The following is a 16,660-nucleotide window of genomic DNA, read 5'->3' on the forward strand; positions in this document are numbered from 1 at the left end:
TTTGAAAGATTGTAACCGATAAATCCAGGCTGTCTCCCTTTGTAGTAGAGTTTTGTTATTGTCTCTGCCTTCTCTTTTCTCAACCAACTCTAATACCATGAATTTGAGCTGGGCAATGTTGTGTCTCTGTTCATGGAAATGCGTGGCTATGCTGGATCGTTCATTTTTTGTCCGTATATTAGATTTGTGCTCGTTAAGTCGTGTCTTTATTTTCCTCTCAGTTTTCCCTATGTAGATCTTTCCACATGGGCACTTTAATAGATAAATAAGGTTCATAGAATCGCAAGTGGCATTTACATTCACCTTGATATTATATCCCCTCATGGGGTGGCTTATGCTGTTCCCTCTTATTATGTTGTTGCAGCTCTTACAATTGTAACAGGGAAGTGTTCCATTGTGTGCAATCTGTTTTGTAGATTCCCTTGACAGTTGTTACGGTCTGTGTCTTTCCTGAACAGATCGGTTTCTAATCTTCCTTCTGTTAATTCAATGGATACATCCAAGAAACTTATGATATGATCGCTGATGTGCCAGGTTAGTTGGATCCTGTTATCTTTGGTGTTTAATTCGGTGAGTGCAGCTTCCAATTTGGCCCTTGTGTCTTTCCATATGAAAAAAAATCATCAATGTAACGGGCGAACATTTTGAGATTGTCTGTCCAGTTTCTGTTGCCATAAATGAATGTGTTTTCGAACTCAGCCATGTACATGTTAGCGTAGGTTGGCGCGGCGCAATTGCCCATGGACATCCCGGACAGTTGTAGGTACCAGTGCTTGTCGTAAGTAAAATAGCTGTGGTATAGCGTGTAGATCATCAACTCCATAAGGAAAGGTTGTAAAGAGGTTGGAATGTCACTGTTCAAAATTGCTTTTTCCACGGCGTCAATCCCTCCGCCGTGTGGGATTGATGTGTATAAACTTCTCACATCAGCAGTACATAGAATGAGGTCGTCCCCTTCTTCTATGTTAACTTCAGATAATTTGGCCAAAAATTTGGTGGTGTCTTTTATATAGCTTTTTTGACTCTTAACCAGCGGCTGTAGATATCGGTCCAAAAACTTACCCACCGGTTCATGGATGGAACCTCTGGTGGAGACTATCGGTCGGAATGGTGGGTCCACCATGTCTTTGTGAATTTTTGGAAGCATTGTAATGGTTGGACTTCGGGGATGTTCTACCATAAGGTATTTCCTGGTCCTGTCATCAATGATCTCTTCATTGACGGCTTTGAGGATAAGTTCCCTTAGTTCATTCTTGTATTCAAGGGTTGGGTTGCCTTCAAGTGGCATGTATGTATTACGGTCAGAGATATGCTCCATTGTCTTTGCTGTATACATGCTGGTGTTTACAATGACTATTGCGCCACCTTTGTCTGCCTTGAGGCACTTGATTTGGTTGTTGTTGGCTATTTTCCTGAGAATATCCTTATCTTTTTGAGTGATGTTTAGTTGAGTCTTCCTTTGGAAATTAATTTTGGCGATGTCTTGTTTAACGAGAGTTTCCAAAGTGTCTATGCTTTTGTGGCTGCATGGTGGCATGTAGGTACTTTTTGGGCGTACGCCAAGCAGTTGATCCGGTTTCACCTCTGTAGTTGGTGTTAACACATTGCTGAAGAAATGCCTCAGCCTCAATTTTCTGGTCAATTTAAATGTACTTATCTCCAATTCGAGAAGGTTGCTGGAATGAGTTGGGATGAAAGATGTTCCTTTTTGTAAAAGCTTGACTTCATATGGTGTCAGTGTCGTGTCCGAAATATTGATGGCTAACGATTCTTCTTGCTGTCATCACGAATTATCCGGTATGTTTTGTTTCTGAACACTTAGCTGTCTGACACTCCGTAATGCCACCTTGCATTTTCACGGATCATGACAACACACGCTTAGCATGTATTTATTTAAACAACACTGATACAGTCTGCATGTTTTGCACGTTATTTCCTGTCTTTTTGCTTCTAGTCTTGTGTGCTGAATGTCATTTATTATGGCGCATACCAATGATGTTATTTTCACCAACAGAGCTCCTTGAGAAAGGGCCATGCCCGAAATGCATCGGAGCGTTTGTTTTTTCACCATAAATGTACACTGGAATCCATTGAATGAGGATGTGAAATGAAATATTCGCTAATGAAAGTATGATACAAATGAACTTTTTGAACTTGTAAAACAACAATAAAAAACCAAATATAAAACAACGGAGTCTGTCCTCTGTGACGAACCCAAAGGTGTGCCCAACCGCAGGGACGCACTTACGATGTTTGTGCGCTAACTAAGTATTATTCATTGAGCGTACTTGGACGGTTACGCTACCTGGTGGAGCACCCAACCTTATAAACTTTGCAAATTTACAAGAACTTTTCAACAAACCATCGCTGTGCACCAAGCCACATCCCTGTTTATATGTACCACATAACCGCCCTCAAGGCTGGTAGCACGCAGTTACAAACCTCCACTATGCAATATGATGAGATTTCCAAAACCACAGAACAAAGAGCCAGCACTCTGGCCTTTGGAGAGGATGAAACCGCACGGATTTACGCTCTAATCAATGAGGATCTCACACAAGCTACTTCAAACTGCACAAAAGAGCAATGCATTAAACAGCTACTATACCTATCAAAAAGGAGGATAAATCAGAAACTCCACGCCAACACTCTTATTAAATACCACCGAGCACTGCACATACCACGTGGACCCAGGATAGCACTTAAGCCTTCTTTGTGCAAAAACTCCAAAGACTTTCGGGAAAGATGGAATGCTATTTTAAACAAATGCAGCCTAGATCTAATCTTATTGATTGTGGAAGAGCTATCATGCATACTTACAGACCTATCTAAAGAAATCATTGAAATTGAAAAAGAGTTGGAACAATCTATCTCACCCGAGGATTTAACCAAAACTATGGAAGAAATCAATTCACAACTCGATAAACATACCAAAGAAATTAATGAGAGGAAAATTCGGAAGTTCCGACGGGACACTTTAGATTACAAATTAGGTGAGGTTAACACCTAAGCGGACATATACGCCCAACGGCGTCGCAATAAGCCATATAGCCAACAAACGGACACCTCATCTTCAGGCAGTGAGACATCCAATCGCCCACCTAAACGTACCACTTTCAGCTCAACCACACCAAGAGATACCCATGAAGCTGGTCTCAGTACCGACTCAACCACAAATAGCATCCCCACCCCGGGGCCTTTTTTAGAGGAGGGCCCCGAGGAAACCGAAGACTCCGGAGGGGCAAAAGAAAAGGAAATAAATCAGACCGAAACAAGAAGCACAAAGAAAATCAACAAAAAAAAGAATCGTTAGTCATCAATATTTTGGACACGACACTGACACCATATGAAGTCAAGCTTTTACAAAAAGGAACATCTTTCATCCCAACTCATTCCAGCAACCTTCTCGAATTGGAGATAAGTACATTTAAATTGACCAGAAAATTGAGGCTGAGGCATTTCTTCAGCAATGTGTTAACACCAACTACAGAGTTGAAACCTGATCAACTGCTTGGCTTACGCCCAAAAAGTACCTACATGCCACCATGCAGCCACAAAAGCATAGACACTTTTGAAACTCTTGTTAAACAAGACATCGCCAAAATTAATTTCCAAAGGAAGACTCAACTAAACATCACTCAAAAAGAGAAGGATATTCTCAGGAAAATAGCCAACAACAACCAAATCAAGTGCCTCAAGGCAGACAAAGGTGGCGCAATAGTCATTGTAAACACCAGCATGTATACAGCAAAGACAATGGAGCATATCTCTGACCGTAATACATACATGCCACTTGAAGGCAATCCAACCCTTGAATACAAGAATGAACTAAGGGAACTTATCCTCAAAGCCGTCAATGAAGAGATCATTGATGACAGGACCAGGAAATACCTTATGGTAGAACATCTCCGAAGTCCAACCATTACAATGCTTCCAAAAATTCACAAAGACATGGTGGACCCACCATTCCGACCGATAGTCTCCACCAGAGGTTCCATCCATGAACCGGTGGGTACGTTTTTGGACCGATATCTACAGCCGCTGTTTAAGAGTCAAAAAAGCTATATAAAAGACACCACTGAATTTTTGGCCAAATTATCTGAAGTTAACATAGAAGAAGGGGACGACCTCATTCTATGTACTGCTGATGTGAGAAGTTTATACACATCAATCCCACACGGCGGAGGGATTGACGCCGTGGAAAAAGCAATTTTGAACAGTGACATTCCAACCTCTTTACAACCTTTCCTTATGGAGTTTATGATCTACACGCTATACCACAGCTATTTTACTTACGACAAGCACTGGTACCTACAACTGTCCGGGATGTCCATGGGCAATTGCGCCGCGCCAACCTACGCTAACATGTACATGGCTGAGTTCGAAAACACATTCATTTATGGCAACAGAAACTGGACAGACAATCTCAAAATGTTCGTCCGTTACATTGATGATCTTTTTTTCATATGGAAAGACACAAGGGCCAAATTGGAAGCTGCACTCACCGAATTAAACACCAAAGATAACAGGATCCAAGAAACCTGGCACATCAGCGATCATATCATAAGTTTCTTGGATGTATCCATTGAATTAACAGAAGGAAGATTAGAAACCGATCTGTTCAGGAAAGACACAGACCGTAACAACTGTCAAGGGAATCTACAAAACAGATTGCACACAATGGAACACTTCCCTGTTACAATTGTAACAGCTGCAACAACATAATAATAGGGAACAGCATAAGCCACCCCATGAGGGGATATACCATCAAGGTGAATGTAAATGCCACTTGCGATTCTATGAACCTTATTTATCTATTAAAGTGCCCATGTGGAAAGATCTACATAGGGAAAACTGAGAGGAAAATAAAGACACGACTTAACGAGCACAAATCTAATATACGGACAAAAAATTGACGATCCAGCATAGCCACGCATTTCCATGAACAGAGACACAACATTGCCCAGCTCAAATTCATGGTATTAGAGTTGGTTGAGAAAAGAGAAGCCAGAGACAATAACAAAACTCTACTACAAAGGGAGACAACAGAAATATATAGTGTTCTAGGTACACTGCAGGGTTTCACACCTGTTTCTACCACAAAAAGCAGCAGGTAAAAACCTCAATGAAATAGGAAAAATATACTATTTCTTCAAACAATGAAAAAACTCTGTCCCTGAGAACTCTGAAGAGTGTCCCTTGAGCGTGAGTGTGCTTTGAGCACAGCAAACCTTTTATTGATGCCTTTTTTAGAAAACAAATACACTTTCTTGCGCAGCACTTTTACACATTTTTCCAATAAAACCCCAAAATGTTGCTATTTTGGCTAATTCCTCTGCTCTCTCTGGGGTAATTGCCAAATCCTGGATGCCTTTAGAACTCCATCCATGTAATTAAAACAGGACTTGATACCTTAAGTGGGAATCATTTTTATGATGGTTCAAGCACAAAGTGCCCCAAACAGCAAAAAATGTTCAGCACAGGGGGGGAGGTCTTGGGTGTGAGAGGCATAGCACTGCAGGGTTTCACACCTGTTTCTACCACAAAAAGCAAGCAGTTAAAAACCTCAATGAAATAGGAAAAAGATACTATTTCTTCAAACAATGAAAAAACTCTGTCCCTGAGAACTCTGAAGAGTGTGCCTTGAGCACAGCAAACCTTTTATTGATGCCTTTTTTTAGAAAACTAATACACTTTCTTGCACAGCACTTTTACACATTTTTCCAATAAAACCCCAAAATGTTGCTATTTTGGCTAATTCCTCTGCTCTCTCTGGGGTAATTGCCAATCCTGGATGCCTTTAGAACTCCATCCATGTAATTAAAACAGGACATGATACCTTAAGTGGGAATAATTTTTATGATGGTTCAAGCACAAAGTGCCCCAAACAGCAAAAAATGCTCAGCACAGGGGGGGGGGGGTCTTGGGTGTGAGAGGCATAGCAGTTAAGGGGTCAAACGTGTATTTATTATTGACCACCTTACACAAAATGTCTCCTTGTCTCCCTGTTCGGGGACATCAGTTAAAAAAAAAGAAAAATCACATTTAGAGCTGCCACCAGGGAGGGCAGCTTTTTAAAATAGAAAAAATAAGGCTATATGGTACATTTCAGCAGTGCTTAGTTTGTGGAAGAAAGAGTGCCGGTGCCGAAGCTCTGTTCAGAACCTGGTGGCCAGTGCAATTACACGTCAATGATTCAAACAAGTCTGGTAGTCGTTAATCCACAACCAGACACTCTCTGTCCCTTGTTCTCACTCACTCCTGCTGGTCCCTGCTTTCTCTCTTTGTAACAGTTGTGCCGTCTTTCTCTTCCTTCGTCTTTCTGGTTTGGGTGTTTTTCCCCTCTCTTGCACTTAGTAAATTGCTGGTCTCCAAAAATAGGTGGCTGGTGTCCGTCCACCCCACTCCCCCCCCCACACACACACCTTCCACCGGCAATCACTGACTAAAATTAAGCAGTTCAGTGAGCATTCATTGGCTTACGTTTGCTCTGGCAACACCTCCGCAGGTGTAAAGCATTTATTCTGAGAATATTACATTGTTATAGCTGTTACCTGGCTACTGAGTTCGAGACAGGTCAGGGATTTAGACTGAGGGTGCATTTTGATCAATCCTGACGCTTTCCATCTAATGAATATTTTCAGATCCAGGCAGCAAAGACATGGTACCACTTCTCAGTCTAATGGAGTAAAAGCGGTGTCTCTCGGATCTCTGACTGTGTTTCACAGAACTCCTTCGTGTTTGCTTATTAAAAAGCTGCCAGTCAACCGCGGTCTGTACTTACATACCAGGCCCGGCTCCAGGAATGTGAATTAGGGTGGGCCAAGGGTGCATTTGGGTGGGCCACTGCGGGCTCGGTTTGTCGCATACATTTCTAGGCAGACCTGCTTCAGGGCCCTCCTTTATCTCTTCTTAGTCTTACAAGGCCCAGTACAATTCACTCTTTTCCAAATATCTTTTTAATGCTATCACTCTCAAAAAGTGTTTTTTCCATGTAATGTTCCTTTGATGGGAAGAGGAGGTTTCTGAGGTATCAGGCAAGTGGCACTTCTCGGGCTCCCTCTGTGAGAGCCTTCAGGGAGAATCCCTCTTCATTACTACCTCCACCTGACCACGGAATCTGCAACGCACTCCCTTACAGGCATGTTTAGCCACTGTTCCTCTCCAGTGCAACTTATCTCAGAGATGACCTTGGGCCCCAGCCCCATATCAGGCACCATCGGGCTCCACTTTCATTTTTCCTGGTAAAAACATTAGTAAAATCACCTTCATACTTAAAACATTGAATATAGCAGTAAATATAATTAGCACACACTTTAAAGTATGTTCCACAGTAGCCCTTATGGCCCGACTGCTAATTAAATAAACAAAAACAGAAAGGCCATGACAGGGCCGGCTTCAGCGCTGATGCAAAAGTCTTTTTTGGCACAACCCCAATAACCTCTTTCTCTGTGAATACCTTTACTACCACCTTCCAACAGTGCCCCTCAGCCCTCCATGGTCCCCCTATTGACATCTTCCTCAGATTTCCTCACTGCCACACGCTACAAGTGCCCTTTATCTCCCCATAGCCTGCAGGGCTGCCCCGATCGCTGCTGGTGCCTGTGGAGCGGCGCTGGTGGATTCCTCTCGATCCCTGCCTGGGACCCAACATGGCGGCCGCCCGATACCAGCCCGGGCTTAACAACAAGGACGAGGAGCTGAGCCTGGGGCATCCTGCCGGGGGCGAGTCTGACAGGCGCCGATCACCTGAGCGGTATGTAGGGCTCCTACTGCGTCCCCCGCTGCCGCCCGCCGCCGCCCGCCGCCACCCGCCGAGACTCTGCGGTCATTCCAGGGGCACACCAGGAAAGGGCAGGTGATTGACGGCGGCGCCCTCTGCTGATGACGGCGCCGCCTCGAGACCATCCCCACTTACCTGCTCCGGGGGCCATACATCCGTTCCCCGCCGCTGACGGGCCTGGGCCCGAGGGCAGTGATGTGCCCCCCCCCCTTGCTGACTGCGCTGTTTCGCACCAACGGTGCCTGACTTCAAGATGGCGCCCCTGGGGTCACGCTTCCTACGACCGGCGGACACAGGCTCCAGGGACACGAACACATGCCAGGGCGGATGAACTCTCACGCAACCCTCTGGGAGCCAGCGCGACCGCATCCATAGCGCCAACACGGTCTCCCCCCCCCCCCACACGCTCAACGCCACCACCCACAATGTGCTTAACTGGGCTCTGGTGAGAGGCCCCTCCTTCCCTTTGCTTCAAACTTTGCTGCCCTCCATCTCTGCCTGGGCGCCTGTGGTCTCTCTCCCCTGACCCTCCTCTGGTCTCCGGATTGATCTCCTCTGCCCCAGCTCCTCATGGACGATGAGGCTGTGACTTTGCTACGGACTGCCTTTCTCCCCTTGGACTTGCTGGCTGTGCCAGCCCTCTTCCTGGACTTTCGGACTTGGACCTTTGTGCTCCCCGCCATTTTCTCTGTATGACTTGCCTCTTCTTCTAACTTTCTCTTCCGCCTTTTTAGTGATCGCCCACTGACATTTTGACTTTCCTATTGTCTCTCCTGTTGCCTCTGACACACTCCTCACTGTCTTTTTCATCACTCTCTGCTTCCCTCTCTCGTTTATCTCACGTGCCTGCCTTCTCTGTGACTCTTAGAGTATATCCAGTCCTTTCCCTTCCCTATGTATATAGAGATAGCTCTAATCACTATTATATGCAGTAGAACGTTGTGCTCTCCACCATTCCTATGTGACTCTTAGAGTATATCCAGTCATATCCCTTCCCTATGTATATAGAGATAACTCTAACGACTAGTCTCCCATTTGATTGTTTAGAGTATATCCATGTCTATCCCCTCCCTATGTGATAGAGATATTACTAGTTTAGGCCTAGAGTATATCCATTTGTATACCTTTTTTGTAATGCTTGTAATCCTAAGTCCGTATGCTTTTAACTGGTTCTTTTGTAATGCAAAATTTTTGCAATCATTTTACGCATGTAACCGTCAGTCCTTATGTTGTCCACTGGATCTTATGTAAAGCGCTCTGACACCTTCGGGTAAAGTTCGTTATCTCACGTGCCTGCCCTCTCTTAGAGTATTTCCAGTCCCTTCCCTTCCCTATGTATATAGAGATAGCTCTAATCACTAGTATATGCTGTAGACCGGTGTGCTCTCCACCATTCCTATGTGACTCTTAGAGTTTATCCAGTCATATCCCTTCCCTATGTATATAGAGATAACTCTAACGACTAGTCCCTATATGACTGTTAGAGTATATCCATGTGTTTCCCCTCCCTATGTTGATAGAGATATTTCTAGTATAGGCCTAGAATATATCCATTTGTGTATCTTCCTTGTGTACGCATGTAATACTAATGTCCGTGTGTTTTCAACTGGTTCTTATGTAAGTCAAAAATATGCAATTCTGTTCTTCCGAATGTAACCATCAGTTCTTATGGTTGAAACTGGGTCCTATGTAAAGCGCTCTGACACCTTCGGGTAAAGTTCGCGCTATATAAAATCGCATTAATGAATAAATAAATAAATAGCCCCTCCCCTTCATGACCTCCTCCTCAGACTCCCTCACTACAACCCTCCAACAGAGCCCCTCATCTCTCCTTAGCCCCCCCAGTAAACTCCTCCTCGGACTCCCTCACTACCACCCTCCACCAGTGCCCCTCATCTCTCCATAGCCCCCGCCTATTGACCTCCTCATTGGATTCCCTCACTCCCACCCTCCACCAGTGCCCCTCATCTCTCCATAGCCCCCCCTATTGACCTCCTCATTGGATTCCCTCACTGCCATCCTCCACCAGTGCCCCTCATCTCTCTGTAGCCCCTCCCCCTCATGACCTCCTCCTCAGAATCCCTCACTACCACCCTCCATCAGTGCCCAACATCTCTCCTTAGCTCCTCCCTACACCCCATGACCGCTTCCTCGGATTCCCTCACTACCACCCTTCATCAGTGCCCCTCGTCTCTCCCAAGCTCCTCCCTCCACCCATGACCTCTTCCTCGGATTCCCTCACAGCCACCCTCCAACAGTGCACCTCATCTCTCCATAGCCCCTCCCACTACCTCCTCCTCGGATTCCCTCACTGCCACCCTCCATCAGCGCCCCTCATCTCTCCCTAGCTCCTCCCTCCACCCCATAGCCTCTTCCTTGGATTTCCCTCACTGCCACCCTCCACCATTGCCCCTCATCTTTACGTAGCCCCTCTCGCATATGCGTTTCATTTGTTGTATAGCGCTACTCATATCAGTGTAGTGTGTCAGTACTTTACACCACGCATACATTATACAGAGACAATGAATCATACAAGTATGTACATCAGTCTACAGGGAATGTCACATAAGCCAATGAGGATTACAAGGTGTAGGAATCACATGTCATCCATACTGGTGGGCAGTATATTTTAAGAGGGTTTGGTCAGGGGAAACACAACCTTAGGATTTAAAGAGTATTCCAAGGGGGTCAGCTTTACTGATAAAAATGTACATCTGCCCAAACATACTCATTTTAGCAACATTAGAATAATGAAAGACTGGGGAAGTTCTAACTATATCACAAAACAAAAAAAAGTTCTATCTAAACCATTAATTTTTGTATGCAGCTCATTGGTCACTGTTCTATGTTAGGATTGTAACTTCTGAACTGCAAGTAAGACAAGGATCTTTGTGACAAAGGCAATAACCCACTGAGCTATCCACATGAAATACCGCTCATCTGCATTTAAAAACTACTAACAGACAAATGATTGCTCTCCAGCAGGAACATTAATCACCAGCATTATGTAGGCATTTTGTATTGTCTTATTGTGGTCTTGCTGCGGCCATGATCATGAAAAAACTGTTTAAATGAAGCACACAAGTATGTGTCCTGCTGGGCCTGGGCAGATTTTAAAAAGAAAAAAAATGTAACACATTCTCTTACCTACTCCATTAGTCAAACTTTGTGTCACAGCCTGATGTGATAAGCCGCTACAGGGGTCAGAAAAGGTGACTAGGAATAAGCAAACTGATTTTACCTGCGCTGCATAGAAAAAGAAATATCAAGGCAGCAGTACAGTAGGCAAAGATTACCAAAGGTTACCATTGTCAAAGAAAGGATTTGTCGCCTTTCGCCATGCAGAGATGAAGGGGTGAAAAAATAAACAAAGCCTCGTTAACATGTAAATGGTCTTTTAAAGACCTGTGAAGTACTCGGGGCTGCGCTAATCTCTAAAACTGTTTGAGTGTGTGTGCTCACCCGGTAGCTGTCTCGGCCCGGGCTGACACACACGACCTGTGCGTTGCACGCCTGCCTTCGAGCCCTCACTGCGAGGGCCAAGGCTCCTGGTTGGGTGGGCCTGGCCCACCCGCTAGAACCGGGCCTGTTACATACACTCTTTACAGACAGGTCTTCAGAGCTCGGCACCCCCACTGGTCATTTTGAATGCGCATATATCAAACTTACTTATTCCCAATTCTGCCTTTAGAACCCATTTTCTGATGCGGTTTACTGATGGTAAATGATTTTGTATTTTCGGCACAACAGTGCACGCTCTTCTCGGTGTTACTACTTATGTGAGACATGAGTAGGTACATAAGACGCAGTAAATAATAGGGCTCTGCTGCCCCACTGCACGCCTAACAATGGCAAAAAAAGCTGCTTCCAGATCAGATTATATTTAATCATATTCTCTAAAGTGCCATTTATTTCTGACAACTACTGCTTAAATTCTGTTCTGTAAAAAGCACATTTTGTTTTAATTTGCAGTACATTCATGAAATAAATGGAATCAAGATAAACGAGTGTTTGGCATGTCTGTGTCGAGTGAATTGCGGTGTCTACAGCACCGTGATGAGTACAAAAGGAGACAATGCTCACAGCTGTAAATATGTATGTTTGTATTTAATTAGTTTATTGAAGTGGCAATAACGCTTACAAGTTGATTGAAGTAACATCTAAAAGCTCAGGATGTAATTCTCCCTTCAGATTATTTTTCACCATTTGCATGACTAATATTCTTTTTTTTTCCCTGCAGGTGCTGTTGTGGTTGCTTTCTTTCTTTGCAATTTCCCTGACACGGCCTCATCCCTCATGCAAATTTATATCGACAACTGGAACGCCTACGTCTACAAAGTGTACACCTGGCTGAAGACGTACCTGTCCTTGCCGCTCTGGTACCTCAACAGTGCGCTGGACCCAATCCTCTTCTGCATCTCTTCTACTTCTTTCAGAAGTGCATGCTGGGAAAGCTTGACCCCGCTGCTCCCCTGGATGAACAAGTCTCTCAAAGGAGCTCGAAACAACTTCCAGGTTTCCTGTGGCAGGTCCGGGGGCTCGTCCCTGGTGTCGGCGCCGAGCAATCGTTCAACGTGGACCTTAAACTCAAATGAAGGGGAACACAGGGATTCTATAGGGCAGGCGCGCGCAAGCGACCCCCAACTCCTGTCGATGAGGCACATCACTCTCATGGAGGCCAGGAGTCCGACTTACTCCACACCAGTGAAAGCAGACCTCAGGGTGCAAAGAGTGGACGGCATTTTGCATCCTGTGCACACAGATGACACTCCCCTGAGAAACCATGCTGTGAACAAGCAAGCTCCTGTTTAGCTGTGCGTGTAGTCACAGGTGGGAGCAAGATGTTAAATTTCCACACCGCCTCAGAATCCTCTCCCCGAGCTGCTAAATGTCATCAGTCTATAGAATAAATAGGCATAATGAGAACGGACTAGTAAAAACGTGCATTTGTCAGGAGAGATGGATGAGGCAGGAGTGCAAAGCTATGAGATTGAAGAAGTGAAGTGCACAAGACTGTACCACAACTTAAGGAAGCACCAAATAGCGTACCACAATGTCATTACTTTCCTTTCTGTCTTCCACAAAAAGCGCCAGACACCTCTTCCGGGTGTCTGCAGCCTCTTTATTGCAGGACAGAACCTGGGCTCTTTATGTTGGAGTGGAAGGCACTCAGGATAGTAGCATGGGCCTGGTGTTCAGTCCTAAAGTGTGGACAGCACTGGCATTAACAAAAGAGAGGTACAGATATTGGAAGAGGTGGGGGGGAAAGTGAAGCAAGTTTGAAGGAAGAGGATGAGGTTGTGGTCTAAAGAGCCAGGTAAAAAAGGAAGATTGGAACCAGTTAATAAGTTACACCACTTTCAGAAATTGTTCCTTATTTCCAATTCCTGAGGGTCTCTTGGAAACCAGGTTTGCGATATACCTTGTGACAGATCACTTTCTTTCAGGCATAGGTAAGAGATATATAAATCTCAAAAACTACTTTGGTGGTTAGAATATGGGTTGATATTCACAAGTTAACAAGAGGGCAGGTTCTCCGTGCCAGGAAGGAGAATTAAAAAGGAGCGTAGAGGCTCCTAAGTAAGTAAAGACCACTCATCTGTGTCTTCTCTGTCTTCTTTTGGCACTATGGTGCTAACCGGTTTGAAGATTATAGACTTGCACTATCGGTTTCAGTGTACACACAAGTGTAAACAGGGAATAAAGAAGACATCCACGAAGACGGTAAGATGAAACAAGTCTGTGAAACCAAAGTGAGATGTGGGATCAGGGGAAGATGAAGCACTGAACAGCTAATATTTACTTTAATTGACTGTGTGCGTCTTACAAGCCAGCCCAAGCTTCTTCAGTTTGGTAGCAGCCGCTACAACTCAGAATCCATCATTTGAATACTTTAGCTAAAACCTCACACAATCATTTACCCTGGAAATGGGAGCTTTTCCTAACCACTAATTCACCAGTTTTCATTGATATAGATCCTGAAAAAGCTCATTATACCAACATTGGTCGGATTATTGATCGAAAACATCTACAAACTGCATGACACAATACCTAATACTTTGACTGGAGTGTGGTGATTTGTGATGATATTGCTTTGTAAGTGATATATAGGCTAATTCAAAGATTCTGATCAGCGTTCAACAGTGATGACGCCTCCATTGCATGCCGTGGACAACATGGTACAAAACAAAAAAACACTGCGTGTGTACGCACAAACTACGTCAATGTTCCTGTTGGTGTATATATGGCATAATTTCCAATGGTCTGCTGTAGTGTTGTAACAAAAAATGGCCCCGTTCTGGGCGTTGCTGTTTCATTTTTACTACACAAAATGCCATCTCAAGGCCCTCTGCTCAGCAAAGGACCTTTGTGTACCTGTGAGACGTCCAGCCATGGTGACGTTTTAGGGACCTTTCACCACATTTTGCAGGGGTGTTCAATGATTGTTGCATTACTCCGTTGTTCCTAAAGACTTTTGATGAATGTAAGGCTCCAGGGCAATTTATTTCTACTTGGTCACAAATAAGCAACAGTTTCTTTTTCTCTGTCAATTGAGGGTACCTTGAGCTAAGATAGTTCTTTGAGTCGATTCCAAGCAATTACAACCACAGACAACATGCAAAACTCTTCACACGTGGAGGAGCACAGAGGACTTTGCTGAGATTTAGTGCTGCTCTAAACTGTTGGGGATACACTAGATGTGGTAAAAACCCTGGGCCGAGAATCTTTGAGGCTACATTTTGTTTGACCAATTGAGATGTGCCATGAGGACACTTCACCATAGGCCTGTTTCAAAATCAAAGAAGGATAAGTACAGGCATAGAACTCCACCCCCACCTGCGCGTACCTTTCTGGAATTCACTAATGTTCTCATAGCTAGAAAGCAGCACCCCAAATGGGTATCCAGAAGTATTTCGGGGAAGGTCATGTGGCATTCCCAGTGGGATCTTATTCCCCCTGTGCAGGGTTCTTCATAGAAGAGGACACAGCAACTGGGGAATAGGCTCCCCTGTGCCAACACAGACTTTTTTCACGCATACGAAGTTCATTTTCTATGTGGAGAAAACCCTTCCCCTGTATGACCCCTAATCTGGGTTGATCTATTCTTTTTACCATCCTAGAAGGGGAGTTAGACCATCGTTTATCTATAGTAAAGACATTTGACTCTTTTCAGGGCGGAAAGTGTGGGGGGTTGTGAATGCCGACAAGCATCCATGTTTGTTGGTGTTCACAAACATCCAATGTTAACCACACCTTCGCACACCCAATTTGTCAGTCCTTAAGTGGGATTTTGTGGTACGGGGACTCCACACTCATGGAAAACATTTCCGAACGTGTAAGTGGCTTATGCCTATTAGGTATCCCTTTGTGAATTCCTGCAAGGCATAAGAAAGACAATTTGATCATAAACAAAGGTGTACAACTGAATTTACTTTTGTGGATAGGACCCTTTGTAATACTGGCAGCATTTCTAAAAGTGCACAGCCACCAAGGCTTGACTGCAGGATTGTGGTTGTTTGCTTAAGTATTTTTATTTGTTTATGAAGCTATTCTATCCATAGCCATAGCAGATAATAAAGACTGATTCAGAAAAATGATGACCTTTGGTGCCCAAAGAATTTAAATGGTGCTGGGGTTTTCAAGAGGCTCCTGGATGTGGGATACATACAGTTTATCATACCAGGTGGAGCAGGTGAGGGTCAGTGGAGTTCTGAGTTCGAATTGTTACTTGGCTCAAGGTGATGCAGGTACAGACCCGCCATGGAGAGTGGCTTCTTCAGACACCATTCTTAAATATAATAATTCCTCTTTTCTCCTTAAGAGGTAACTCAGCCTACCGTGAATGCATGAAAAATGTGTGTTCTCTTTTATGTATGGACGAAACTTGAATAAAAAAATAAAACAATTAGTTGTGTTAATAATGCTTTAAAAATTCAACACAATTTTTGGGGGAGAAGTTAAGTTATGACTCCTTACAATACTTTATGTTTGATTAGGGCATGTCACGGTGATGAGATCTATGCTGTACCAAGTTATGCTATCCCATGCCTTCCTATGTTATGCTCTGAAGGTTCGAGATGATCACTAGCTGCGCTATGATCAAACAATTCTAGGTTTTGTGCATGAGTGTTTTTGTCTGAGTTGTTTGTATACTTTTGGCCTGATTACAATGCGTGTCATATCGAACGTCTGACTTCTATCTTCGCAAGCCCTTTCCGATTGGCGAGGCCTGGAAGCTTCCCCCACTCTATTACGATGGAACCACTGCTACTGCGGCGGTCGCAGCTACGGCAGAGCACATATCTCTGAATATGTTGGTGCAAATGTGTACAAAACTCACAGAAAACATGTGATATTTAGACACATGCATAAAATATTTGGGGATATGCCTTGTGCACCCCATAACATATTGCTGGAGTGTGGCAGAATGTGCAGTCCAGTCAATGGGGATACATACTGCAGAAGGACTTACCTGGATTCCTGCCCCCACAGGATTGTTGTCATTGAGGTTCAACTTCCTGGGGGTAGGGGGGGCCTGGAGGAAAGGATCCAAGGCAGAGAGTGCTTGAGAGAAGCTGGTTGGGGTGAGTATGCAGCCCAAATCCTTTGTTTCCAATGACTAGATGAGCCGGTCAGACTGCCACGGTCGGGTCATTGGAAACCCACATCAAATCAGGACATCAGTCGGGAGACCCTTGGACAGCTCTATAGATGTAGTTTGTCTCCGACCACCATCTTTGTGGTTGCAGAAAAGCTGTCAGAGTTAGCAATCTTTAAGCGGTCCGTCAGAGTACACAATGCATGCATCATAATCCGGCGGTCGGACCGATCACTTCGGAAGAGACCTTCGACGGTCCGACTACCTCTAACAGGACC

General features: G+C 44.4%; 1 protein-coding gene across 1 annotated transcript in view; it reads left to right on the forward strand.

Moving 5' to 3' along the window:
• Positions 1-12,595, forward strand: part of LOC144753484 (neurotensin receptor type 1-like) — a 46,973-nt gene extending 34,378 nt beyond the window's left edge. Inside the window, exon 2 of the mRNA XM_078641156.1 lies at positions 12,024-12,595. Within this exon, the coding sequence (XP_078497282.1) occupies positions 12,024-12,595 (572 nt within the window). The remainder of the gene's footprint in view (positions 1-12,023) is intronic.
• The last annotated feature ends 4,065 nt before the right edge of the window (positions 12,596-16,660 follow it).

The sequence above is a fragment of the Lissotriton helveticus genome, chromosome 5_1 (genome assembly GCF_964261635.1).
Source record: "Lissotriton helveticus chromosome 5_1, aLisHel1.1, whole genome shotgun sequence".
Taxonomy (NCBI): domain Eukaryota; kingdom Metazoa; phylum Chordata; class Amphibia; order Caudata; family Salamandridae; genus Lissotriton; species Lissotriton helveticus.